Below are 27585 nucleotides of genomic sequence, written 5' to 3'. Positions count from 1 at the left end.
ACAACTTGTACATAAATAAATTCTATCTGTATTTTTCAAGATCTACAATTTATTCAGAACCTTTCTCAATAGCAAAATAAATTTAATTACAATTGACTACAGGCATACCTCGAATAACGAATAGGATGCGTTCCACGAAATTACTTCGTTAAGCGAAACTTCGTTTTCAGAGGTAAAAATACTATGGCCAGAATAGGGATACGTTCCTACGTAAAGAAAATGAAAAGCTTTTTTTTTCGAACAAAGAAAAGTTTTATTAAATAAACAGTCAACTTACATACAAAGTGAAATCACATTTTAAAATATGAGTCTAAAGTTGATTGCTTATGCTTTTTTTCTCTTTCATTTAACAATTGCCTATACGGAGTTATTGCATTTAACACTGATCGCTTAACAATAAAACTTCTTCCTAAATCAGGATCATTTTCACTAAAAAAATTTAAAACGCTTTCAATGTCATTTAAGCACCTTTTTAAATCTTTGGTTGTTAACACTTTTTCGGCAGGAACTTCTTTAACTTCGTCTTCATTAACTTTGTCTTCGTTGCTAACAAGGTTTTCTAAATCTTCCACTGAAAAACCATCATCTTCTGCATTCAATAAATTTCTAACATCCTCTTCATCGACATTTTCGAAACCTATTGATTGAGCCATCTGGATAACTTCATTTCTAATTTCTTGGATGTTATTTTCTTCTTCTAGTACAACTTCTGGCCATATTTTGCGCCAAACTCCATTTAAGCATTTCTTAGTGACTTCTTTCCAAGAACTATCAATGTTTTCAATTGCGTTTTTAATGGTGTAGTTTTTCCAAAAAGTTTTAACTGTCATTTCCTCTTTATCCTCTAGTTCAGTTAAATTGCTTAATGTTCGACGCAGATAATAAGCTTTAAATGATGCTATTACTCCCTGATCCAATGGTTGAATCAGGGAAGTTGTGTTTGCTGGAAGAAACACAACTTTGACAGGAATGCATGTGTCCAACGTGTTAAGATCAGTAGGATGTCCCGGAGCATTGTCTAACAACAAAAGAGCTTTTTCTTCAAAGTTGTTTTTTTGACAATACCGTTTTACATCAGAACAAAAGTGGTTAACAAACCAATCAGTAAATAACTCCTTGGTAACCCACGCTTTTCTATTTGCTTTCCATATTACAGGTAAATTCATTTTTATGTTACCTTTTAACTCCCTCGGATTTTCTGAATGGTAAACTAATAACAATTTTAATTTATAATCGCCAGAGGCATTTGATCCAAAGAGTAACGTTAAACGGTCTTTGGCTGCTTTGAACCCAGCAGCTGATTTTTCTTCAATAGAAATGAAGCTTTTTGTTGGTAGCCGTTTCCAGAACAAACCGCTTTCGTCAACACTGAACACCAAATTTGGTGGAAAATTTTCACGTTCAATTATTTCCTTTAGTTTTCCTGGAAACTTATTTGCAGCTTCTCCTGTTAATTTTACACTATGAATCCTGGCCCGTTTTTTAAATTTCTCGAACCAACCACGAGAAGCCCCAAAGGTTTCCGTAATTTCTTCAGTTTGTTTAGATTTCAGGTGATTAAACTGGAATATTTTTTTTATGTTAAATGGGGCTTGAAATTGCGGACTTCGTTATATCGAAGCTTCGTTATCAGAGGTAACGTTAACCGAGGTATGCCTGTACTTACTAACACTTACCATATTTCCCCATGTGTAAGACGCACCCTTTTTCGAAAAATTTGGGGTCTAAAAACTGGGTGCATCTTATACAATGGTTGTAAAATTTTTTCTTGCATTTCCCGCTTTTTCGTGCTTGTTGTCTTTGCGCTCATTGTTTCGCACTTGTTACCGGTACATTAGGTTACATTTTGCCACATTCTGCCCAGAAATCGCTCAGAAAAGATTTTCGTACAGTGCTGAATTCAAGTTAAAAGTGATCCAGTTTGCAAAAGTGAATGGAAATTGTACTGCTGAATGTAAGTTTGGTCCTCCTCCAACTGAGAAAACAATTTGAGATTGGCTACGGGAAGAAGAAACCCTACTGAAAATGCCATGGCAGAAGAAGGCCATGAGAGGCAAGTCAGCAAAATGGCCTGATTTAGAGAGGGAATTGAAGATATCGATTGAAGAGCAAAGGGCAATTGGAATTCCTGTGTCCACAAAGATGGTTCAGCATGAGGAAAGAAGAATTACTGATGAAAAAGAATTTACTGATTTCAAAGGAGGACACAATTGTTGCTTCGGATTCATGAAACGGAATGGACTAAGCATGCGTACATGCACCGGACTTGCCCAAAAGATGCCTGAAAGCTATGAGCAGAAGGTCCTTGAATTTCATCATTTTGTCATTCAATGTCGGAAGACACATCAGTTTGAGTTGGGACAGATTGCAAATATGGACGAAGTCCCCCTTCAATTTGATGTCCCAAGTAACAGAACTGTTGATAAGAAGGGGGTGAAAACTAACTGTGAAGACAAGTGGACATGAAAAGAGCCATTGTTCTAGCTTGTTGTGCCGACGGAACCAAGCTGCCTCCTATGCTGATTTTCAAATGCAAAAAAATGCCAAAAGAAGACATTCTTCGAGGAGTGATTGTCCACATTCATGCCAAAGGTTGGAATGAAGATCTGGTTTGAGAAAGTTTGGAGCAGGAGACCAGGTGGGCTCTTATGCAAACCTGCCCTATTGGTGCTTGATCAGTTCAGGGCACACATAACAAAAAACACAAAGAAGATTGCTACAGAGCAAAAAAAAAAACTTGCCATCATACCTGGAGGCTTGACATCCCAGCTCCAACCACTTGATGTCAGCATTAACAAACCCTTCAAAGCTGCCATGAGAGACAAATGGAACCAATAAATGAAGCCTTCTGGGGACAATTTGACACCAGCAGGTGAAGAAACCAACTATAGGAGAAGTTTGTACCTGGGTGAAAAGATCCTGGGATAATATCAAGATTGAGATCATTGTCAAGTCATTTAAGAAGGGTGGCATTTCAAATGCCATAGATGGAACTGAGGACAAGGCAATATATGAAGACAGTGATTCATCATCAGACACAGATGAGGACAAGCTAATGGATGGGAGTTTTGACAGTGATGAGGAATTGTTTGAATTTTATGATGAATAAAACTTGATTTCAATAACTTTATGTAATACATTTTTTTTCAAATTTCGGGCCCCAAAATTAAGATGCGTCTTATACATGGGGAAATATGGTACATAATTTTGTGACAGAAATCAACCTAACTAATCATTACACATAATAACTTGTTGCCACTGGTTATTATATTTAATAACAATAAAAGGTCTGGTTTCAGTTTTAATATTTAAATCATGTGAAATATTCTCATGTACACACAGCTTTCCTATGTGGTTGAATCAATAATTACAGACAAAACCTATATTCTCAGATCATCCTGATAGTCATTATTATGCTACAAAACATGTAGGTGTTTTGTAGCATAATGATGTTAAATGTTACAATTAAATATAATTAAATAAATGTTGACTGTCTTTAAATATAGAATATTACTGTACATACAATATTAGAGATATAACAGAAACCTACTGTGGTATCAATGTCATTATGATTTCTAGAGAATGGATAGAAGGCTCCCAGGGCAAACCATCTTGCACATAATTCAATTGTTGTATTTCCATGAAATCCACAAATATCACTTCCAACCAGAGGAATTCCAAACATGTTAAAGTTGATTATTGCTTAAGAAAAAAGTAATTAAGTCAGAATTATTGTAGTCATATTACATTCAAACTAGCTATTATATACTGAGAGCAATACTTTAAAAATTTAATAAAATTAAAGAAATTATTACAAAACTGTGAAATTTATTTCAATTTTTGTGCAAATATTGAGACTGCTACTATATATGAATGCAGTTTCCATTTATTCAAAACTTAATTTATGTTAAAGTTAATATTAAAATACAGTATAACTGTAGGTATAAAAGAACTCAATAGTTTAATTTCTTTTATCATATTAAACAAATTATTATTTTTAATCAGCTCTGCAATCAAGTGATATAAATTTATTGAAGTCTGTTCAATAATTACTTTAAGGGATAGCTCAAACAGAAACTAGAAATACATAAATCCAACACTTACCAATACCATACATACAGTAAAAATAAGTAAATACAAATATAATTCAAATAAAAACTGCAAAACCAATTTTACACAAAAATGCATAATGTTCATTTTAAAATGATGAAAATTTGATAAAACTAAAAAAAAAAAAAAAAAAACCCTTCTCACATCGCCTGTCTAGCCCCTCCAATTATTTGTCTAGTTCCTTCTTGAAATTATTCAAACTATCCACCTCCATAGCAAGCAACAACAGATGGAAATTTGTTCCAACAATCAACTATGTTTTAGCTGAAGACAAACTTCCACATATTTAAACCTGCAACCAACCTTCCTCAATTTTAATTTATAGCCTCTCAGATGTGTGTCATATTATTCCAAATAGTGCCAGCATCATCTGCTGGCACTATTTGGAAACAGTCAATTTTCAAGATGGCAGCATTCTTGCAGTCATCCAAGGTAGACATGCAGTCTGTAATCCACTCTTTGAATACAAAAGGAATAAAACCTGCTGAAATTTAGTGTAGAACATTGCTCAGTATAGTGAAGCATACATGAATCAATGACAAATCTTTAAGTGGGTGAGTAAGTTTAAGAATAGTATTCAAAATGTTGAGGATTCTCCTCAACTAGAGCAAGCACATTGTGTTGTGACACCAGAAGTCATAACGAAGTGGAAGAACTCACATGAGGAAACTGTCATATTATCATTACTAGTGAAGAAATTGCCATGGCATTCAAGAATAGCATTGATTCAGTGCATACTATTATCAGTGAAGCATGGCACTCTTGAAAAAGTGTGTGCAATTCTTTCTTGAACAGTATGAGCATAATGGAGGCACCTTTCTAGAACACATAGTAAGCACTGATTAATCTTAGGTATACCATTACAGACCAGAAAGCAAACATGCAAGTTCAGAGTAGTGCCGTACAGGCTTACCTCACATAGTTGTAGGCAGATAGTCCCAGCACAGTCCCATGTTGTAGGCACCCATTCTATGATTAATCGGGATATAAAATTTGCCCTATTACCCCACCTTCCCTATTCACCAGACTTGGCTTCATGCAATTATCACCTTTTTTTTTTTTTTTTCTGAAGCCACTAAAAGATGCACTAAGAGAACATCACTTCTTGTCAGATGAAGTGGTCAAGGCAGTGATGCATGGATGGCTTCAACGTCAGTCAACAAACCACAAACCTTTCAAGGAATCCCAGCGTTAGAGCAATACTGGTTAAAATGTGTAAAACATAATGGTGGCTACAATGAAGACTGGCATGCATTGATTCCTTGTTTTTTTGTGAAATTCAACTTTTATTTAACTGTTGTCATTTTCATTTGAACAACCTTTGTGTGAAATGTTTTTTAAACAAACTCTAATGGTTTTAAAATTAGTGTCAAAATGATTTTTGCTATATCACAATAGATTTAAACTAAAACTAATTTTAAAATATTTTTTCCCTCTTCCATACTTTTAAGTATGGATATCTTCAGGGTTATGTGCCAAATTTTTGTACCTTTCTGTTATAGTATTTGCAACAGATATGTCCTGATTACCAGAATGACCACATAAAAAATATGAATGAATAAGTTTGAAACTGCAAAACACACAGCAGTGGTTGTCAATTGATACATGTACCCCTATACACCAAATTAATGAAAAAGAAACTGTTGCTTTAAAATTATTACTTTACTATATTTAATTTTATCTAATAGGTCTATATTACTAGTTTTTCATTATGTGGCATTTTTTTTTTACATATGTTATACAGCTGGAAAGATTGAAACCAGAAAAAAATATATATAGGGGAATACATGAGCTAAAATTTTCAGAAAGAAGGGATGCAATAAAAAAAAAAGTTGATACTATAGCATCTTTAGATGCAAAAAATGGATATATGCTTAATGAATTCAAACAACTAAAAATGCAATAACTAAATGCAAGAAAATATGAGACCACATACTAACTAGCAGTTCATGGCTTCAGAATTTATTTAGCATTAGCATTAGTAGAGGCATTTGATGCAAGAAAGCAAGCTTATGCAGCATCAGCCAAAAAAAAAAATTTTTAAAAAATAATAATAATAAATAAATAAATAAAAAATAACCACTTCCACTTCACCCCTCTGTTCGTTCGAAATACCTGTCCAGCTGAGCCTTAAACTTATTTAGGCTATCAACTTCCACTACAAGGGATGGAAGTCTGTTCCACCTACCAACCACCCGCTGGCTAAAGGCAAATTTCCTCACGTCTATCCTACATCTGTCTCTCCTCAATTTAAATTTATGCCCTCTCAGGTGATTTTTCTGAGCAAGAGGAAGAATCCCATCAGCACTGAGCATGCTCAAACCATTCAAGGCTTTATACACCTCAATCAGATCACCTCGCTGGTGCCTAGTCTCCAGACACTGTAATTTGCAAAACTTAAGCCTTTCTTCGTAAGAGCACCCCTTTGTTCCATTCACCAATCTTGTTGCCCTTCTCTGTACTCGTTCCAGCATCCCTACATCCTTCTTGAAATGAGGCCTCCAGACCTGTATACAGTACTCTAGGTGTGGCCTGACCATTGCCTTATACAAGGAAATAATCACCTCCTTATCCCTGCTAGAAAAATTCCTATATATCATCGACAATACACCATGAGCTACTCTTGCAGCCCATCTGCACTGCTCAGAAAACTTCATATCTGCCTACACAACCACCCCCAGATCCCTTTCATTCTCTACCACTGTCAGAGTTGATACGTTGCTCTGGGGTTGCTGTTTCCCATATGTAGTACTTTACATTTGTCAATGTTAAACTTCATTTGCCACCTCTCAGCCCATCTGCTCAACCTTTCCAGATCCTTTGCAGTAGCATAGTGTCAGTAGTGTCCTTGACAACCCTGCCAACCTTCGTATCGTCTGCAAACTTGGACATTAAGCTTGATATACCATCATCAATATCATTTATAAATACAGAAAACAATAATGGTAAAAATTCTGTTATATATGACAGAAAACAATAAATATTTATTCAGAATGAATAAATAAATGATGATGATGATGATGATGCAGGCTCACCAGTTGATACAAGGAGATCAAGGCCCACCTCACTGAGAAATACCATCAGAGACTGAGAAGATGCTAAAATCAAAGCTGAATGATGGGAACAGTCACAGCCATAAACACTTATGCAGTCCTAGTACTAAAGTATTCCTTCGAGGTCATAGATTGGACCAACACCAAGCTGGAGGAAATTATGAGATTGATCAGAATAATAATGACTGAGAGCTGCCAACACCACCCAAAATCAGCCATCAAGAGACTGACCACAGCCCATAAAGAAGGAGGAGGGGATTGACTGATCTCACTGAACAAGAAAATAAAAAGCGATTAAGAACTTGCAGGATTACTTTCAGGAAAATATTGCACCAATCTAACAAGCCATAAGAAAAATAGACAAATGGCACATAACACGCAACCTCAACAAGGAGACCACACTGACACAGAGAGAACAAACAAGGACACAAAGACAGAAAGAAGAAAACACTCCATGGTAGACACTACAATGACCTCCATCAAGATTATATGGATAAGATGGCGTCCAATGCTTGGCTCTCAAAAGGAAAGCTCTTCCCTGAGACAGAAGGATCCATGCTTGCCATCCAAGATAAGGTAATCAACACCAGGAACCACAGGAAATAATACATCACTCAGGACTCCAGAGTAACAAATGACATGTTGCTGATACCATGTGGTCCCAGAAATAATCCAGCACATCACTGCAGGATGCAAGGTGATCACCCAGACAGAGCACATTCACAGACACAATGAGATGGCTAGGACAATACATCAGAAGCTAGTACAAAAATACCAGCTGATTAAAGAAAGTTTACCATATTACAAGTATGATCCTCAGGACATACTACAGAACTCTACTCACTAACTATACTGGGACCATGCCATAATAATGGACAAGACAATCCCACACAAGAGACCAGACATAATCCTCATCAACAAGAAGGAAATGGCAACCTACCTGATTGACATAGCGGTGCCCAACACCAGCAAACTCCAGAAAATACACGAGGAAAAGATCAGTAAATACTCAGACCTAAGAGAGGAAGTCAAAGAAATGGGGCATATGGAACAAGTAATGACCACCCAATCACCATGTCAACCATGGGATAGTGCCAAAGAGCCTCCATAAGAACCTAGCAGCAATAGGCCTCCCAGAGAACATGTACATGAAACTCCAGAAAGCCACAATCCTGAACCCCTGTAAGACAGTAAGAGAGTTCCTCGACCAACAGTAATAATAACAATAATAATAGTAACCGGACACAACCAACCACCCCATGCACTTGATACCAGTACCCTCAAGGGGTGAAAAAAAAAGCCCATAAAGCTGAAAAAGTTTTAATAATAATAATACTAGATAGTAAGCAGTTCTCACCTCAAATACTAATGCTTATGAATTGCATATGTTATGTTAACGACTTACATGGTATTGTCCACCGCATGTCCTCCCAAGTGGAGTAAATATCACCATTCCAGTGTCCAGCATAATGTCCTGCACCTGGAAATGTAGACCTTGAGATAATGAAAGGACGTTTCCCTCGAATTTCAGACAGTGCACTAGACCAATGAAAGAAATAATCAAGAAATGTTTGATCTTTTATTAAAATAAAATTTGCCTTCTCAAGAAATACAAATGTGAAATTAAAAATAAATCCTGTTTTTATCAACTGCTTTTTAAGTAGTGCAGTTCCAAACTGTTTGGTTAGTAGAGCTAATTCATCAACAAAACTGTATTTCCCAAATTTAAGTTTCATAAAGATAATATAGGTCCTACATCCTTTTAGCACAACTTCCATCAGAATTGGCTATTGTCTATCTTGCTGCTCTAAAAAGCAAATCTGCTGTGTGCTAATGGTAACAAAGTGATATTATTCTTGGATATGATCTAATTTTATGAAAAATTTGTATATCTTTTAATCCAATAATGAGAAATAATCACAAAAATTCTTTCAGAAGACAACTTCTGCAAGAATCATTTCATTAGGTCCAAAACATTTATTAGAGAGTATAATATAATTTTGTTCTGAATTTCTCTGATTGTTTTATGTAATAATATATTTTCTTTCTTCATACTGATGTCATTTGTTTGGCAATAAAAAGGATTAGAGGATTATTATTATTATTATTATTATTATTATTAGCCAAAATGCGCAAGGAAGCCTGAGGCTTATGCTGCACCAGCCAAAAAAATAATTCAAAAAATTCCTGAGTTACCCTGAGAGAAGAGAGAGAGAGAGAGAGAGGAATCACCAAGAAAGAGAAGAATGATGATATCCAGCTCAGGACCCTGGGTGTGCCAAGCCCATACTCACCAGATGTGAGCCCCTGGAGTTTGTCTTCTGCCAAACTCACTAATCCTCTAATCCTTTTTCAGTGGGGAAATTTATAGTGAATGGACAAGGACGCATTACTGTTTCATCCTGAGAATATAACATCCTAAACGGATCACAACAGATATTCACTTTGAAACTTTTTAAAGGAAAAATCTTGCTTAACCAACCTGATAAACTATTATTATATGATTACAGGAGTCAGATGCAAGAAACAATTTTTATATTATACAAGATCTAAACAAAAACACAAAAACTTCAAAAACTTTATTTATTATAAAAGAAGCCATAGAGGTAGAGAGCCAAATTACCAGGCCTGTGAAAGGTTTAGGAATTACTGAAATGCTGTGTCCTTTATGTTTTTCATTCATTGTGATCTTTTGGATCCCATTGAGATGAGACATCAGCAGATTAATTCTTTATATAGTTTCCATTTTATATTATTTTATTTTTTGCATCTTATTTTTCAAAATTCACACCATCTTAAAGCACTAGCTACAAAGGAGATGACAATGTCTCCACAAGCTTTGTGTACTTTTGGAAAACACTTACATGTGTTCATAAGTACCTTCCACATATTCTTTCTGATTTCAATGCATTGAGTATAAAATATGCACATAAACATGATGCTTTTTATAGATATGATCAAGAGATCATATCTATAAAAGATCATATCTGAAAAAATGTTTTTTTAAATTTTTCACAGAATAAAGCAAGTTATAAATTATTAAATTGGAGACTATCTAAGCCTTAGACTCTTATTTGTTATGTTGTTGTTATTTGGTTTTTAGGAGCATTAGCAACTAAGGCCATATTGCTCCAGGGATATGCGGTGGTCATTCCTGACCTTTCCACATCCTCTGTATTTGGTGGGCACGGGCTCGAATCCTGGTCTAATCAAGAAGCGTATGCTATGCACTGCCACTCCTGCCCACCTGGCTACAGAGGAGCCTTATACTCTTATGCATATTCTGTAAGAAGTCATAAATGCTAAAATAAATTTTAACTTCTTTATACCAAGTGGTACCTCACACAGAACCATTTATAAAAGGTCATGGATTCACTAACAGAGATCATCTGTTATCTGATGACAGACCAACAAGACATGAAACAGATTGTAATAATGGTGTCTCATATTTTAAACAAATAATGAAAAATACAAAAACTGTAACATCTTGCAAAAATGTTAATTTTTTTTGCCTAATATATGATGAGCATTAATACTATCTTCATAATAATAATGATATTAATTTTTATGAAAAGTATTCAGAGTGGGAATTTTTGCTTTTTTACAGAGATTTATGAAATGAAACCTAAACCTTTCTGTTTTTTGCTTTTTTTTTAATAACTTAAGAAAGCAAATTGAATCTGCAATATCAGGACTGCCAAATCAGGAGTCATCCATCAGGACTGCCAAATAGAAAAGAAAATTTATTCTCTTAAAGGTGTTTGAGCAGTGATGAATTGTAATATAAAGGATACAAGGTTAGCAGGGCTAATCAAAATTCTTTCTTTATCCTTTTATACTAAGTTTGGCTTGGGTCCTTAAAAATAACAATCCTCATGTATACAAAAGGAAAGCATTTATTCTCCATTTTTCAAGAGCTGTTTGATATCATTTGTCAATAGAGAGGGTGTACATACTGCTGTGTCATGCTTAAAATCATTATTAATAATATCCTGATTACATTTACTTAAATAGGACTGCTGATTTAAAACTAAATTGTACATGTCCCTTGTTATTTGCTTTGACTTTTCTATAATCTCATGAAAGTTCTAAAAAGAGTGATGAAGATAAATAAATATTAGAAATTTCTTGGTGGGATTAATCAGCGTTATGGCTCTGCATACAGATCCTCACCCAGACCTCTGCACAGACATTAAATTGGAGAAGAGAGAAATTCATGATGTGAACATGCATTGATATTTCTTTTACATTGTTTGAAATTAACTTTTGCACTTTTTATGGGTTTTTAGTAATACAGCAACATTCCTATATGATGATGTTGATCAATAAGTAAAAATTTGGCATGTTTGTTTCTTAAGGATTTTACAGCATAATTCTTAAAAAAATAATTTTACTCAATTAATTTTGAGGAGCTGAGATGTAAATCCATATGATTTTAACTTAAAAAACTTCTGAAGAAATGCAATAAGTGCAACAAGCTCTTTGATAACATAAAGTAAATTTTAAATAAAGATGGATACACATTAGTTATTCATACTTACATATAAGTAGCCATGGCTTCTGTGATTCCATATAAGTTATGAACATTGTAATGTTCTGAAATATGCTGCTTTGCAGTCATACAAAGAGTTCTGACACGAAGTGGATCTGTTTTTCCTGGAAGATATGCTGGATTTTCAAGAGAGGAATCAGGGCAACCATCTACAGTTCCATTGTAGTAGAAGTTTGATGGCTCATTCATATCCTAACAGAAAAAAAAATTGAGAAAAAAATATTACAATTTTAATAGCGATTCATCTTTCTTTGGGAACTACTAGATACAATGTAAGAAATCAAAATCTAAACCTTGTGAAATATCAGACATACACTTTTATTACAATATATGAAACAAGAAGAAAATAGAGATGTGAAAATATTTCTGTGAAATTATTAAATGCACTACAATTGTCTATATTCACTATACCAACAAACTAAAATGTTAAAAATGCAACACTCCAATATTCAAAATAACTGCTGTTTAAAATGCTGACAAAGTCAAATGCTAACAGTCTATAGTAGATTAAAAGCCAGCCAGTTGTAATGTCACTATGTGAAAAGGATATATTATCATTTAAATAAAATTTCTGATAGCTTTTTTCTCTTCTCATCCAAGAGAAAAAAAGTCAAGAAAAAAAAAGATAAAAACATGGATATATTACCAACAGAATATTATCATCATTATTATACAGGGTCCATAAATAAGAAAACACATTTGATTGTGATTAATAACACTATTTCAAATATATACTTTAATTAAATCTGGTACAAAAGAAAGGGCATATTTAAATTAAAAAACAAAAAAAAAAATTTTTACATACGTTCAATATAGCTACTATTTTAGTCTTTGGCAAAATTGTAGTCCTTTTGGCATAAAGCAACACATAGCAAGGTATAATTCTTCAAAATGTTCTCAAATTCCCTAAATATTAACTGCTAAAGCTTCAGCAGATACCTGTGTTTATTACTAAATACTTTACCTTTTAAGAATCCCCCCCCCCAAAGTAATCACAGGGTATTAAATCTGGGAAATGCAGTGGCCATTCAATGGAACCCTACTGTTTGATCCACTGACCTGGAAACTTTTTATCTGATGATCTGCAGACATTTTATGAAAAGTGAGTGGTACTATATCCCACATAAAAAAAAAAAAACAAAATGCCAAAAATAGATTCTGGACTGCATTAATGGTATTATTTTGTCTTTTAGCAGCCTCAGATAGCTTTCTCCTGTCATAGTTCCTTCAAAGAAAAAAAGGTCTGAGAACACCTCATGTCCAAATTCTTGTCCAGACTCTCAAAGTACATTTAAATCCATGTTAAACAATAACTGGAGGTTGTTAAGAATAATAAACACAGTTGTAGTGATTAACAGTTCCATTAGTTTAAATGTGGCTTCACTATTTCACAAAACATTGTCAATGAAATCTGGATTTGTAACTCTCATGGCCAAAATCCATTTGGCAAATTCCAATCTTCTATCTAGATTGTTCTCATTGAAACTTTGTAGTAATATGGGATGGTAAACCTTGTATTTAAGTTCCTTTATGATTCTATGTAAGCTCATTTTAGGTATTTTAAGTTCTAAACTTTTCTTTCTTTCTTTGAGAATTTTTCAGAATTTCTTTTGATATCCTCTTCTACAAGTTCCAAATCAGCAGATATCTTTGAGATAAAAGGTCTACCAAATTTTGGTAGATTGTGTACTGTTCTCTTTTCATCAAACTTCTTCGCAATTTGATTGCTTTATGTCTTTACTGTGACTTATGTACAAAAATTGGAGTGCAACTGCTACACAATTTTCATATTTTGTATGCTACTTTAAAATTTCAATCCTCTCCTGCACTGTACTTTTCTTTTGTTCAAATTATTCTGCAATAACAAACAAAAAAAAAGACTATAAACCATTCTTCAAATAGCTTATACATATTTACAGCAGCACTTATTCAAAGCAGTTTCTTGTGGACCCCCCCTGTATTATTATTATTACTAAATCATTTACACATTACATATTTGCTAGTTATGTACGTATTATGTAGAACCACGAGAGATCACATCTAAATCCTTGTATTAAGCTGCATCCACACAAATGCCTCATTTTTAGCATTTTTGCATATGCAGCAATCACAACTAGAAACTCACAACTCTGGCACACATCAAGGTCAAGCACTATTTTATTGAAAATAGTGCATAACCATTGCATGTTGCAATGAAGTAGCACAAGTACAACAGCAGTCAGTCAGACCATGCCAGATGGATCTGGTGTGACCACAAGGGATCAACGATTACCTAGTATGAAAGAAAAGATACATTACTAGGGATTAACAATTATGTATTGTGAAAGAAATGATACAGTATTTACAGTGAAAAACTCTTTATTCACTATTTACAATTTACTGTGAATTGTATTCACAACTTATTCACAACATAAATAAATTATATTCACATTTTTTCATTTTTTAAATATTTATTTCCATATTTCAATACAAGTTTTGATATTTATAATTATTTAAAAGCAACAATGTATAGCCCTTTTCACTTAGTATGAAATTTACTTTCACTTAGTATGAAATTTACTTTCATAATGCTGCACCACAACAAAGATGCAATCAGTTTGAACAATTTATGAGTTTCAGTTTATAATACTCTGATTAACCCATATTCTTCCTGCATGGCTGAACTGGGTGTGATTTATGCAGTCAAACTAACTAGCTGCCCATTCACAGCATCAACCTGATTTGAGCAAGTGCATGTGTGTGTGTGTGTAGGTGCCTCTGTAGCCAGGTGGGAAGGAGCAGCAGTGCGTAGCACATGCTTCTTAATTAGACCGGGGTTCGAGCCCATCACCACCAAATGCGGAGGATGCGGAAAGGTCAAGGAATGACCACCGCATATCCCGGAGCAATATGGCCTTATTTGCTAATGCTCCTAAAAATCAAACAACAACAAGCATGTGTGTAAACAAAGTTTCTCTCTTTTTTTTATTTTCAACATGTCATTTGATAATAAGGGGAAAAAAATCTAAATTTCACAGAGGACTATTAATAATTTGAAATGCTGAGGGTGCAAACTTGAAAGGGTATTCAGATGGATATATACTACAAGAAATGAGTTTAAAATAGTGAGTTGGCATCAAAAAAAGTGAAAAGTGAAATTCTTATTTTTGCAAATAACATCAGAAGACTTTAAAGAAAAATACAACTTTTTTTGGACATTCTAATTAAATTCCTTATTTTATTAGAATGTCCAAAATTGCAACTCCATCATCTTGTAATTCAAACAACTTTGTATTTTTGTTCAGTTTAAAATATTTCTTCATCAACTGTTCAAAATGCTGATAAAGGTCAAATGCCAGCAAGCAGTCTATAGCAGATTAAAATACAGTTAATCTGCTATAGACTATTTCTGTTTTAACTATTCTGCTTCTTTTCCTTCTGCCTCCATTTAAAAAATAAATACAGCACAGACTCCTTCACAAACAAGTGGATCAATCCACTGACATATTAAACAATAAATATGATGGAAATGAATGGTAGAAATAACTGGTAAAAATTAGCAGATAACGAGCCATAAACTGTCTAGCTCACACAGGAGTATGAGTTATTTTTGTAATTAATTTAATTTAATTTAATGCCAACTATCTTTTATTAAATTTATTTCCCTGTATGCAGTAGAGAAGTATCTTCTTTCATATTTATTATCATAGCTGACCATATAAGAACACCAATATAGGGAAAAAAACTGTAAATTTGTGGTAATGTGTAAACACAGACAGTCATGCATCTTCTAATTTGCTGAATATGCTTTTACTCAATACTGCATGCACTTCATACACAAAAGGAAGCATCATGTGGATGGACCTTATAGCTGCATGAGGCAATTTTCTTCTGAGCAGGGTCAAAGCATTATAGTTTTCCTCTACCCTTTGTTTTTCATTATTCCTAAGGTTTTTTGATAACTAGTGAGGTTACAAATTGTGATGTTGGGAAGGAAGGCCAATTCCAAACAATGAGCAGGAATAAATTGAGTGAGGAGAAAAAATTGGAGACCAGAGAAGATTAAGTTAATCTGGCATCCCTTTGCAGTACTTCAATAGTTTAATAATCATAAAAGTTGAACATTAAAGTTGCTGGACCATCTGATTTGAGATGAATCTGTGTAGAGATGGACCCCATAATTATTACTGTGTCACAAAAAAGGAGTTGCTCGCTCTCTCTCTCTCTCTCTCTCTCTCTCAGGCCAGTAGAGAAGGGGGGAGTACTAATAATGCCAGTTACAAGATGGTCTCATATTCTGGTGGCCTGACATGGATTTCAAAGCAGTATTAAGAGCAGTAAATGAAAAAAAGGGCCTGTGGTCTGGATTCCATGACTAAAAGAAAATAACAATACAGTATATGTCTAGTGATAAATTTTAATGACTAAAAAATGGAGCTTTCAGGGTAAATAGACCCTTTCTTCCACATTATAACATCAGATTCTAACAGAATATGGACGTTAGAGATAAAAATTTAACAGATACAAGAGTTGTGCATACATGGCCACGTGATTGAGCATTCATATACTAGATTGTCGTTCATTGTTGTTACACGGACATGTGTGGGTTTGCTGCCAGCGTTTGTTGAGCTTCAAGACAGTTGATTCCACGATAGGGTGTAGTCTCGTGCCCTTGCAGCGATTCAAGGTGCTTGAACTGCATGATATGTTTAACGATTCTAGCCAAAAGTGGTGGCGGAAATGCTGGGATTGGTCAATCACTTTGTAATTGCATTAAGGGTTAAGATCATAGTGGGTCGACCAGAAATATGCTTTGTAAAAAGGATAGGTGGAACAGGACCAGGGTATGTCTGCCAGGGGCAAAGGTTGATGACGTTGTAGAGTGGATATATTCTTTTAAGGGCACGAAAGGTGATATAGTTGTACACGTTGGCACTAATGATATTAAGAGTAGGAGACCGGCGGAATTACTTAACAAGTAAAGGTCACTGTTGAAAAAAAGCCGTGAATTAGGGTTGAATTTGAAAGTGTCTGCAATTCTGCCCAGACACGATAGGAGGGAGTATATGATGAGAGCCCTGTCGATCAATTCAGCCCTGGAAGGATTGTGCAAGGCTCAAGGGGTCGAATTTTTTGCAGCCTGGTCTGTACTTGTTAACAGGAGAGACTGCTTCTACAGGCATGGGATACACTTAAATAGAAAGGGTGCAAGAATGTTTGCTGATGCTATCGAGGCAGTGTTAGGTGGGTCGGAAAACTGCTAGATTGGGGGGATACAAGGACTAATAGATTAACAGTAGCCACTGGCAGAGGTGAAAGTGATTCTTGCACTGCTTCTATTGGAATGAGCCGCAGCCTGGAAAATAAGATGCAGGATATTTCAGAGACTGCTGGGAATCATTGGAGTACAAATAAACACATAGGTTGTGTTAGGGTAGCTAAGAAAAAGAACAGGTGCATGTATACTTGCGTGTACACCAATGCTAGGAGTTTAGTAAATAAATTTGATGAATTTGAGGTATTGCTCAAAACATCAAAGGCAGATATTGTGGGATTTCAGAGACGTGGTATCACACAGATATAAGGAATGCAGAACTGGATTTTGGGGAGTACAATGTCTACAGAAAGGATAGACAGGATAGGAAGGGAGGAGGGGTTATGCTATTAGTTAAGAAATACATAAAATCCAAAGAAGTGAAGCCAGTCGACATTGCTGGACAGTGCAGTGTCGAGTCAGTTTAGTGTGACATAAGCATTGGGAGATCAAAATTGAGGGTAGGAGTGTGCTATAGGCCTAATGACTCTGATGAGTATAATAAGAAACTGTACAGAGAAATAGCGTGGGCCAGTAAATCTGAGAGTCTTATAATGGGGGATTTTAATTTCCCAGATATTGACTGGAATTTGGGGGCTGGTCACTCACACACTAGCAAGGCTTTTGTGGATTTATTGGATGATTGTTTTCTACATCAGCATGTTCGGGAGGCAACTAGAGGGAGTAATACTCTTGACTTGATTATCAGTAGTGATTCTTCATGCATTAAGAATCTGCAGGTAAATGAACCACTAGGTGGCAGTGATCACAGTGTGCTGAAGTGGGATTTACTCAAAGAGGTAACTACCATTAGGGGTAAAGGGAAGGGTTATTGCTTTCGTAAAGGCGACTATGATGGACTGAGACAGTATTTAAATTCTATACAGTGGGACCAACTGATGATGTTACCAACAGCAAATTCAAAATGGGAAGAATTCAAAGAACTTATCTTGGAAGCTACTAGGCTTTACATACTAACTAAGAAATATTGTTCAAGGTTTAGGCCTAAGTGGATGTCAGATGAACTAATGAGACATATGGCAGAGAAGAAAAATGCATGGGATACATACAAATTAACACGTGACACAGAAGCCTATGATAGATACAAGTTGATCTGTAACCAAGTTACAAAGGAGGTTAGGCAGGTGAAGGCAGATTACGAGAAATCTTTGAAAGGGGTGCAAAGAAAAACAGCAAAGAGTTCTTTACTTATGTAAACTCTAGAAGGAAGGGGATGAATCAGATTGGTCCACTTGATATCGATGGGTCAACTGTTGATGATCCTGCTCAGGTAGCTAACAAACTGAATGAATATTTTGCATCGACATTCACACATGAGGAGTTATTCAGCGAGGGGAATGCCAGAGATGTATTCAACTCTGGCAGTAAGCTAGAGAATCTTGTAATAACTGAGAGTAAAGTGGAGGAGAAATTGTTGAAGATAAATACAAGAAAGGCACCTGGGGTGGATGGGATCTATCCAGTTATATTAAAGGAGGCAGCAAAGGAAGTAAGCAAACCCTTAGCCATAATTATGAGAGCTTCCTCGGACTCAGTGGAAGTACCCATGGATTGGAGATGTGCAAATGTGACTCCAATTCACAAAGGAGGATCAAAGGGTGACACAAATAATTATAGACCTGTTAGTTTAACTTCTGTTCCTGGAAAATTAATGGAGGCACTTGTTAAAGAAGCACTGCAGGATCATCTAGACAAGACTTCAGTCATAGCTAAGACACAGCATGGTTTTGTTAAGGGGAAGTCTTGCCTGACCAATTTGATTGGATACTATGATGCAGTCACAAAAGAACTGGATGCAGGGAATAACTTTGATATTATATACTTGGATCTTAGAAAGGCTTTTGATACAAGTTGCACATGGAAGACTGCTGCACAAATTGGAGCAGTGTGGCATTGGAGGCAAATTGCTGCTATGGATAAAGGGGTGGTTGAGGGGGAGAAGACAGAGAGTGGTAATCAATGGACACTGCTCATCATGGACTAATGTTATTAGTGGAGTCCCTCAGGGTATTGCATCCATTATTGTTTTCTGTATTTATAAATGATATTGATGATGGTATATCAAGCTTAATGTCCAAGTTTGCAGACGATACGAAGGTTGGCAGGGTTGTCAAGGACACTACTGACACTATGCTACTGCAACAGGATCTGGAAAGGTTGAGCAGATGGGCTGAGAGGTGGCAAATGAAGTTTAATATTGACAAATGTAAAGTACTACATATGGGAAACAGCAACCCCAGAGCAACATATCAACTCTGTGGTACTACACTGACAGTGGTAGAGAATGAAAGGGACCTGGGGGTGATTGTGCAGGCAGATATGATGTTTTCTGAGTAGTGCAGACGGGCTGCAAGAGTAGCTCATGGTGTATTGTCAATGATATATAGGAATTTTTCTTGCAGGGATAAGGAGGTGATTATTCCCTTGTATAAGGCAATGGTCAGACCACACCTAGAGTACTGTATACAGGTCTGGAGGCCTCATTTCAAGAAGGATGTAGAGATGCTGGAACGAGTACAGAGAAGGGCAACAAGATTAGTGAATGAAACAAAGGGGTGCTCTTACGAAGAAAGGCTTAAGTTTTGCAAATTACAGTGTCTGTAGACTAGGTACCAGCGAGGTGATCTGATAGAGGTGTATAAAGCCTTGAATGGTTTGAGCATGCTCAATGCTGATGGGATTCTTCCTCTTGCTCAGAGTAATCACCTGAGAGGGCATAAATTCAAAGTGAGAAAAGACAGATATAGGATAGACATGAGGAAATTTGCCTTTAGCCAGCCGGTGGTTGGTTGGTGGAATAGACTTCCATCCCTTGTCGTGGAAGCTTATAGCCTAAATAAGTTTAAGGCTCAGCTGGACAGGTATTTCGAACAAACAGAAGGGTGAAGTGGAAGTGGTTATTTTTTATTTATTTATTTTTTTTTTAAATTTATTTATTATTTTTTTATTTATTTATTTATTTATTTTTTTTTTTTTGGCTGATGCTGCATAAGCTTGCTTTCTTGCATCAAATTCCTCTACTAATGCTAATGCTAAAATGTTCCGTGATTGCGGAGTGGTCAGGGTCACCAAAGCGAATCAATCTGTCATGCTGTGCAAGGTGGTCTTGAAGGAGTCTCAAGCTCTCCCCTATATAGCAACTGCCACAATCTTTGCAAGTTATGATGTATACTACTCCGCTATGTAAAAGAGGAGCAACTGGAGTTTTCACATTAGAAATCAGAGAATGTAAGATCCTACCAAGTAGTTGTATGCATTTTATATGGTATTTCCGGAGGATTTTCGAAATCTGGTCCGAAGTGCCTGGATAGCAGGGAATATAGGCGGTAAGCATATTGTCATGTGGAGACAATGGCCTCACTCTTGCGTTTGTAGCAAGCACTTGTCTAATATATGGGTTGGGTAACCACAATTGACCAGGTCAGATTTTACTCTGGAAATCTCGGTGTGCCTAGCTTCCTCTTGAGTAGGATCATCAATATTCAAACCATCTATGTTAAGAGGACCAATCTGATTCAACCCCTTCCTTCTAGACTTTACATTATTATTAGTCATATGTGCAAAGAAGCCACAGGAAGCCACACCAACAAAAAAAATAATAAAATAAAATAAAATAATAACAATAATAATAATAAATAAATAAAAAATAATAATAATAATAAATTAGTAAAAAAAAATTGTTCTCTCTCAAGATGTTGTAGGAGCAAAAAACAGTTAATAATTTAAATGACATAAAGAAGTCAAAACTTTAGGTATTTCATATGGAATATGAATTGGAAAAAATAGTTTCAAAAGGTTATGTGTTCATACTAAAGTCCATTCTAATTTGAGTGTCATAAAACGACAGTGAGTGCTTGCTTACTATACTAGAAAATTTGCAAGCTACACAGATATAGAAAGTCAAGATATTCCTTAATTTACTGAATTTATAAAGCTCAAATTATTTTGGTACTAAAGTAGAATTCCACTGTTTGTCCCTTTCATGATCAATGATTATGATTTTTATTGTGCTCAATACATTATGATTTTTACCCAAACATGCATGTGATTTATAACCAATATTAAACTCACTTGAGTTTCTACCTTCCTTGTCCAATAATACTGGGTGTTACTTGGCTTTATGATAATTTACTACCTTCCTTAACTCCAGAAGAAAATATCCTATGGCAATCAAGTAAAAAAAAAAAACTTTGCATAACAGTGCAAGGTTTTTTACAGTGGTGCACTATAACCTAATGCACTGCAAAACCCCCAAAGACAAACAAACAAGGAGCATGGTATAAGGAGTTGCCACTGACCGAAAACTGCTTAATAGAATAGAAAAAGTAGAATATACCTAAACATTATTAACTGCCATAAATACACAGACACACACTGCAAATAGAAATCCGTGTATCAGTGCATGTTCGTGTGTATTTGTGAAGGCTCATTTACACTTGTGCAGAATCATTAATTGTACGGTTATCCTTCCCCATTCATGAATTCAACGTTCATGAGATCTGTGTATTTGCAAAATTTCTGGGGAAAAAATATTCTGTACAATACATGTGCTGTACATACATGTACAGTACCAATGTTCATGTACAATACATACCAATCCTGTACATACATGTGCTGCTTCACTGGTGCGAATGCACCTAACTCTGCTTAGCAGTGCCAGTGTAAATATATCCACTTTCCCATTCCCGTAGTAGTAGTAGTAGTAGTAGGTGCTGTAATGCATTACCCTTAAAAATGCCAAAAGAAAGAACAGAATCTAGTGAAGAGATGGTAAAATGTAATGCACTTAAATAAAAAAATAAAAGAACAGTCAGTCCTCATATAGCACGATAGTTGTGTTCCTAAAAACCCTCGTGCAATGCAAAATCATGCAATATAAACAACAGGCCCTATGGGAAAAATAGGGTTAGGTGCCGACCACCCAAGATTGAACACACATTTGTAATCAAAACATTACCAAACACAATAAATTATCATAATAAAATACTTACATATTTTATTACGACTATTACGTAATAAAATATTGCTAATGCCTTTTGCTTCTATCGTAAGCAAACTTGTTTTTTGTTTGATTTTCTATCCAAATAGATGACAGCCGTTCCATCTCTTCCAATTCTTTGTGTCTTAATCTAATGGATTTTAATTACACTTTGAGTTGTTCCTGCTATAAAAGTTGTTTTTATTTTCTCTGCATTCTTTGTAATTCTCAGCATTGCCTCATTTAGGCCTGTAGCACATGCAATATCACATGGTCTTTCATTTCGCTCAAAGCATTTCACAATTTTTTTTCCATTGACAGAGGCAGACTAGCCATAAGCCTTACCAGGGAAACCACGGTGGGTCAGAGGCCGGTGTGATTTTGGCCATAAACGCTAGTATGAGGCCACTACAAATTTTTCTGGGTAAGAATTTTTGACCCAGTCTGCCTCCGTTTATCAATATTGCTTTTCTTTTTCTCCCTGAATCTGTAATGTCTTCACCAGGACGCTTCCTTTTCACACCTTTTAAGTATTTTACTCATAAAATATTTAAGTATTTTATTCATAAACTGAAAACAGAAAAGAAGGAATCAGTTCCAATGAATCTAACACCTAAAGTCATTAATTAATTTAGACCTTAAATAAATGAATAAGATGTAGCATACTTACTATCCAGGCTCCATCATAAGGTACAAGAATATAGAAGTCTTTCATCTGTTTAGTCCAGTATTTTGTACCATTTGGATGTGTAAAATCAGGAAATACAGTATTTTCTGTGTTCCACACCTATATCAACAGCAAAAGAACAAAACAATCATAAAAATATTCATAATCAGCATTTAAAAATTAAAGAAACAAATATGGTTAGGGAAGGACGTTATGTGGCTTCTATCCATTTAAATTATAATATATCTAAATTACCACTCTTATACCATGTGGAGTTTTAATATATTTTATTTAGGTGTTACCTAAACTAATATACAATGAGTAACGTTTCAAGTACCTTGCCGATACCCATCATCAGACCTTGCTGCTGATCGATACCTCCTGCTGGACACTCAGACCTAAATTTTAGGTCTTTAGGTAAGATTTAGGAGGCGAGTCAGCAGCAAGGTCTGATGATGGGTATCAGCAAGATACCTGAAATATTACTCATTGTATATTAGCTTAGGTAACACCTAAATAAAATATATTAAAACTCCACATGGTATAAGAGTAGTAATTTAGATATATTATAATTTAAATAAAGAAACGAATAACACAGTGTATTTCAGGAAATGGTATAGAAAGGATATATTTCAAAAAAATATATATATAGTTCTGAGTTTAAGCGAGATTCAAATTTTAATTAAATTTTTCCAAAAAAAAAAAAAAAAAAGTCTGTTCAGTTTATTCATAATTTATAAATAAAACTTGTTGAATCTCCGAATAGAATATCTGAATGAAGTGCTGTTTTCATATAGCATTAATTGATCAGTTATTGATATAAAGTTACTAATTATCAGTACTTCATTATTAGAAGGCATGTTTACCTCTGAAAGATCATCTCTATAGAATACTTTATGGCCCATCTAGTTCATTTGGACTAGAATTTTCTCCTCGGAACACAGATCAACATTATTGCAGCGCATGCATGCACACACACAGTCCTCAGTAAGACAACTGAAACACATGTCAACACTGACATGGCCATGAAGCGGTTCCCAAGCGACTAATCACTTCCACTAATGCCAGACACAGTCTAGCTTGGTATAAGGCCTGCTGTTCTTGTCTGAGGATGTTTTTCATGGTATGGCCTGGAATCACTGGTTGTTTTGGACAAAACCATGAATGTAGGATTGAGGTCTAGCTAGATGTCCTGGACAATACTGCATTACCTACATTTTGGCTGCATGTCTGGAAAGGCTCATACTTGCATCAGTAGGAACACTGCTCCATGTCATACTGCTTGCATTAGACAGGCTGGTTTGAGAATCTGAGCATCAAAAAAATTGGACTGGCAGGACAAGAATCCTGATCTCAATTATCCTACAGAGAACTTCTAAGATGAACTGGATAATTTTTGAGGAGAGACTACCCAAAAAACAGAGCAGAACTGGTCACAACTTTGAAGGGGCCAAATGGTGTAAAATATCAAAAAACATTTACAAAAAACTCATGGATAATGTTTCAGGGAGACAAGACGCTGTCACAAAAGCTAAAAGTTTCAGCACACGTTATTAGTTTTCCTTTAAATAAAGGTTATTTGTAAATAACTAAGTGTAGGTATTAATAGTAGGAGGATGAAACTCCTACAAGAAAATGTTATACCCAATTAGTTATTTAAATAAACTCAACAAATCCATAACCATTGCATGGATTCGTTAAGGAAAGATCTTGTCTGACCAATCTGATTGGTTACTATGATGTAGGAACAAAGGAACTGAATACAAAAAATAATTTTGACAGTGACAAAAGCAGCACACTGCTCTTCTTGGATTAATGTTATTAGTGAAGTATCTCAGGATTTGGTGCTGGGGTCTTTATTTTTTTAAATTTATTAATGATATTGAAAAATATCAAGTTTAACAACAAGGTTGCAGATTATTTGAAGGTTGATGGTTAATGAAAAAAATCAGATTATATGAAGGCAGGGTGATTAACAACAGAAATCAGGGTATGATGCTGCAATAAGACCTAAAATAATTTTCCAGATAGGCTGAGAAGTGGCAACTGAAGTTTAACATTGAAAAATGCTAGATACTGTATATAAGAAACAATAATCCCAAAATAACATACTAATTATTAGCAATTAGTAGTACCACAAAGGTATCATGATATCAAGAAAGAGAAAGAAAAAGATGACCTGGAGGGAGGGGTAGTTTACAGTCTGCTATGGTTTTCTGTGAATGAAGTGCAGACAGGCTGCTAGAACAGCTCATGGAACTGAATTTACAGGAATTTTGCTAGCAGAGAGACAAGGAGGTGATTGTCCCATTGTATGAGGCAATGGTTAGGCTGCATCTTGAGTACTGCATACAGATCAGGAAGCCTTATTTTAGGAAAGATATGTATCTGTTGGAATGGATGTACAGAGAGGAGTAACAAGATTATTCAAGGACAGAGATGAGCACTCTTACCATAAAAGACCAGCTCTGTAACCTGCAATGGCCAGAAACTATGGACCTACAAGGAGACCCCATTGAAGTGGTTTGATTTGGTTTTGGTTTTTATGGCGCATGGGTGACTAAGGCATGTCCAACTCATTGAAGTGTTTAAGGCTTTAAATATATTGAGTAAATTAAATTCCAGTGGCATCCTAACTCTTGCTCTAATAACAGACATAACTGGACAATATTTAAATTGAAAAAGGATGGTTGTTGGATAGATGTGCAAAAATCAGCTTTCATTCAGATGATAATTCATTATTGGAACAAACTACCACTTCATGTTGTGGAGGTGGGAAGTTTGAATAAGTCTAAAGAAAAATAAGGCAAATTATTAGAAGGGATAGACAGATTTTTTGTGATGCTATATAAGCTTGCTTCCTGGCAATGTTTACAGGAAGTAATACCAATACTACTAACACTAATAATAATTAAATAACAATCAAATTAAATGAAGAAATTACAGACCAAGTCTAACCTAGAAGATTGATGTAACTACTGATGTATCTCACAAGTTAAGCTCATATGTTATGATGTGGAATTAAGTGTAAATTATTTTGTAATTCTGACTTAACTCTTGTGTTCCTTTCACATAACATTTAAATATAATCATATTTGGAAAACTAATTTGTCATCCAACAGCACTACTCAGAGAACAAGGTTTCTGTGCCAAATTTTATTATTTTTTATTCATTTTAAATTAATTAGCATTCTTAAAATGATGTAAACATGTGCAGGAACAGAAATAAAGTATCATGAATTTATTACAGTGTCAGCTCTGAGAGAAAAAAGGAAATTAAAGAAACTACCAGTACTTCTTAAACAAGCAAAAATCATTTTATTTGATGAAGGAAACAAATAATAATAATAATAATAATACAACAATCATAGCATGCACAAACATGACACAAACTGTGAAATTTGAATATACTGACGAGTGGATATCATATACAACTGTTATATTTGTTTTATTCATTTATTTTTTTTTTCCAAATGAAATTGACTTATGTTCATTTCAGAAGTAGAGTAACAAATTTTCAGACTAAACCAAAGATGAGAAACAACTTTCTTTTCTCATTGAAAAAAAAAAAAAATCATAAGGGGAAAATTTTTATTTATAAATCATAAAATTTAAATGGAAATACGTAGAAGATAAAAATATATTTTATAAGTACTGAAATCCATTAGTAAAAGGTCCAGAAATGATAGAAGATTCCTAGAAGATAAAAAAAAATTAAAAAAAACCCAGAAACTTTTTCATAATTAAAAAAAAGACAGTTGGGCACCTCTCAGATCCTATACAAACATTTCTATTGTGTTGAGGAGCACAGCCAATTTTAACACCATATTCAAAAGTTTCAGCCCCAATAGGTTAAAAAAAAGTCTAAGACCTAAAAATAAACAAGACAGATCCAGATTTTTTTTAGTTGAAATACCCTATGTGTGTGTGTGCATGTATATACAAACATACTCATTTTTTTTTAAATATTGATATAGCATATATAAGCATAAATATGTAGGTATAGGTAATTTTGAAATAAAATATAAGAGAAATATTATTTATACAAATTACAAAATATTTCTCTTATATTTTGCAAGTCATTTTAAAAATTTCACACTCTTAACAGTTTCATAAACTTGAAAATGGATGTGACTAATACCGCTCATATTTATATTTTATAGTTTTTTTTTTTTTCAGGTAGAACTAATAAAAGTTTTGTTTTATTGTATTGAAAATAACAGATATAAAAACATTTAAATTGTCTAACTTTTCACTAAAAATATATTTTATAAGTACTGAAATCCATTAGTAAAAGGTCCAGAAATGATATACTCCTAGAAGATAAAAAAAATAATAAAAAAAAAACCTAGAAACTTTTCATAATTAAAAAAAAGACAGTTGGGTACCTCTCAGATCCTATACAAACATTTCTATTGTGTAGAGGAGCACAACTAGTGCTAAATTAATGCTTTTTGAGAAAACCTTGGAAAAAGTCCTCTCCTCAGCATGGCAAAAGTGTAGAGAAATAAAATACACAGTGCAGGATGCAATAAAAGTAAACCATATACTTATTTGTAGAAATAAGGACATGGACCAAAGGAAAGCAGATATCTCAACTAATGATACTGTCAACAGAATATTAGTTAAACAAATACTGGTTACCTAAGATGGTCCAAAGTAACAAAATTTCAGTGCCAACTTACTTTACCAATAAATAATTCTCCTGTATTATTTTTTATAAAGATATCCATTGCAATACCATCATCAAAAGGAGAATAAGTACCGGGTGGTTCACCATAACTGATTCCAGGGTCCTGAAAATAAACAAAATTAAAGAAGAGAATTTTTTTGTATTAAATATGAATTTTTTATATCTTTGCACAGATTAACAAATGTATTAAACAGATTAACAAATGTATTATTGTTAAG

General features: G+C 34.6%; 1 protein-coding gene across 1 annotated transcript in view; it reads right to left on the bottom strand.

Annotated features, from left to right (window-relative positions):
* The window catches only part of LOC150076738 (lysosomal alpha-glucosidase-like), a 69372-nt gene that overhangs the window by 6034 nt on the left and 35753 nt on the right, over window positions 1-27585 (bottom strand). Inside the window, exons 7-11 of the mRNA XM_090386632.1 lie at window positions 27360-27470; window positions 22678-22794; window positions 11705-11907; window positions 8569-8702; window positions 3551-3702 (exon numbers count right to left, since the gene is read on the bottom strand). Coding sequence (XP_090242758.1) covers window positions 3551-3702; window positions 8569-8702; window positions 11705-11907; window positions 22678-22794; window positions 27360-27470 — 717 coding nt within the window. The remainder of the gene's footprint in view (window positions 1-3550; window positions 3703-8568; window positions 8703-11704; window positions 11908-22677; window positions 22795-27359; window positions 27471-27585) is intronic.

This window comes from Mastigoproctus giganteus, chromosome 12, assembly GCF_048544385.1.
Source record: "Mastigoproctus giganteus isolate SK-2022 chromosome 12, ASM4854438v1, whole genome shotgun sequence".
In the NCBI taxonomy this organism is placed as follows: Eukaryota; Metazoa; Arthropoda; class Arachnida; order Uropygi; family Thelyphonidae; genus Mastigoproctus; species Mastigoproctus giganteus.
Note: the sequence above shows the minus strand (reverse complement) of the source record. Positions and strands in the feature narration are given on the sequence as shown.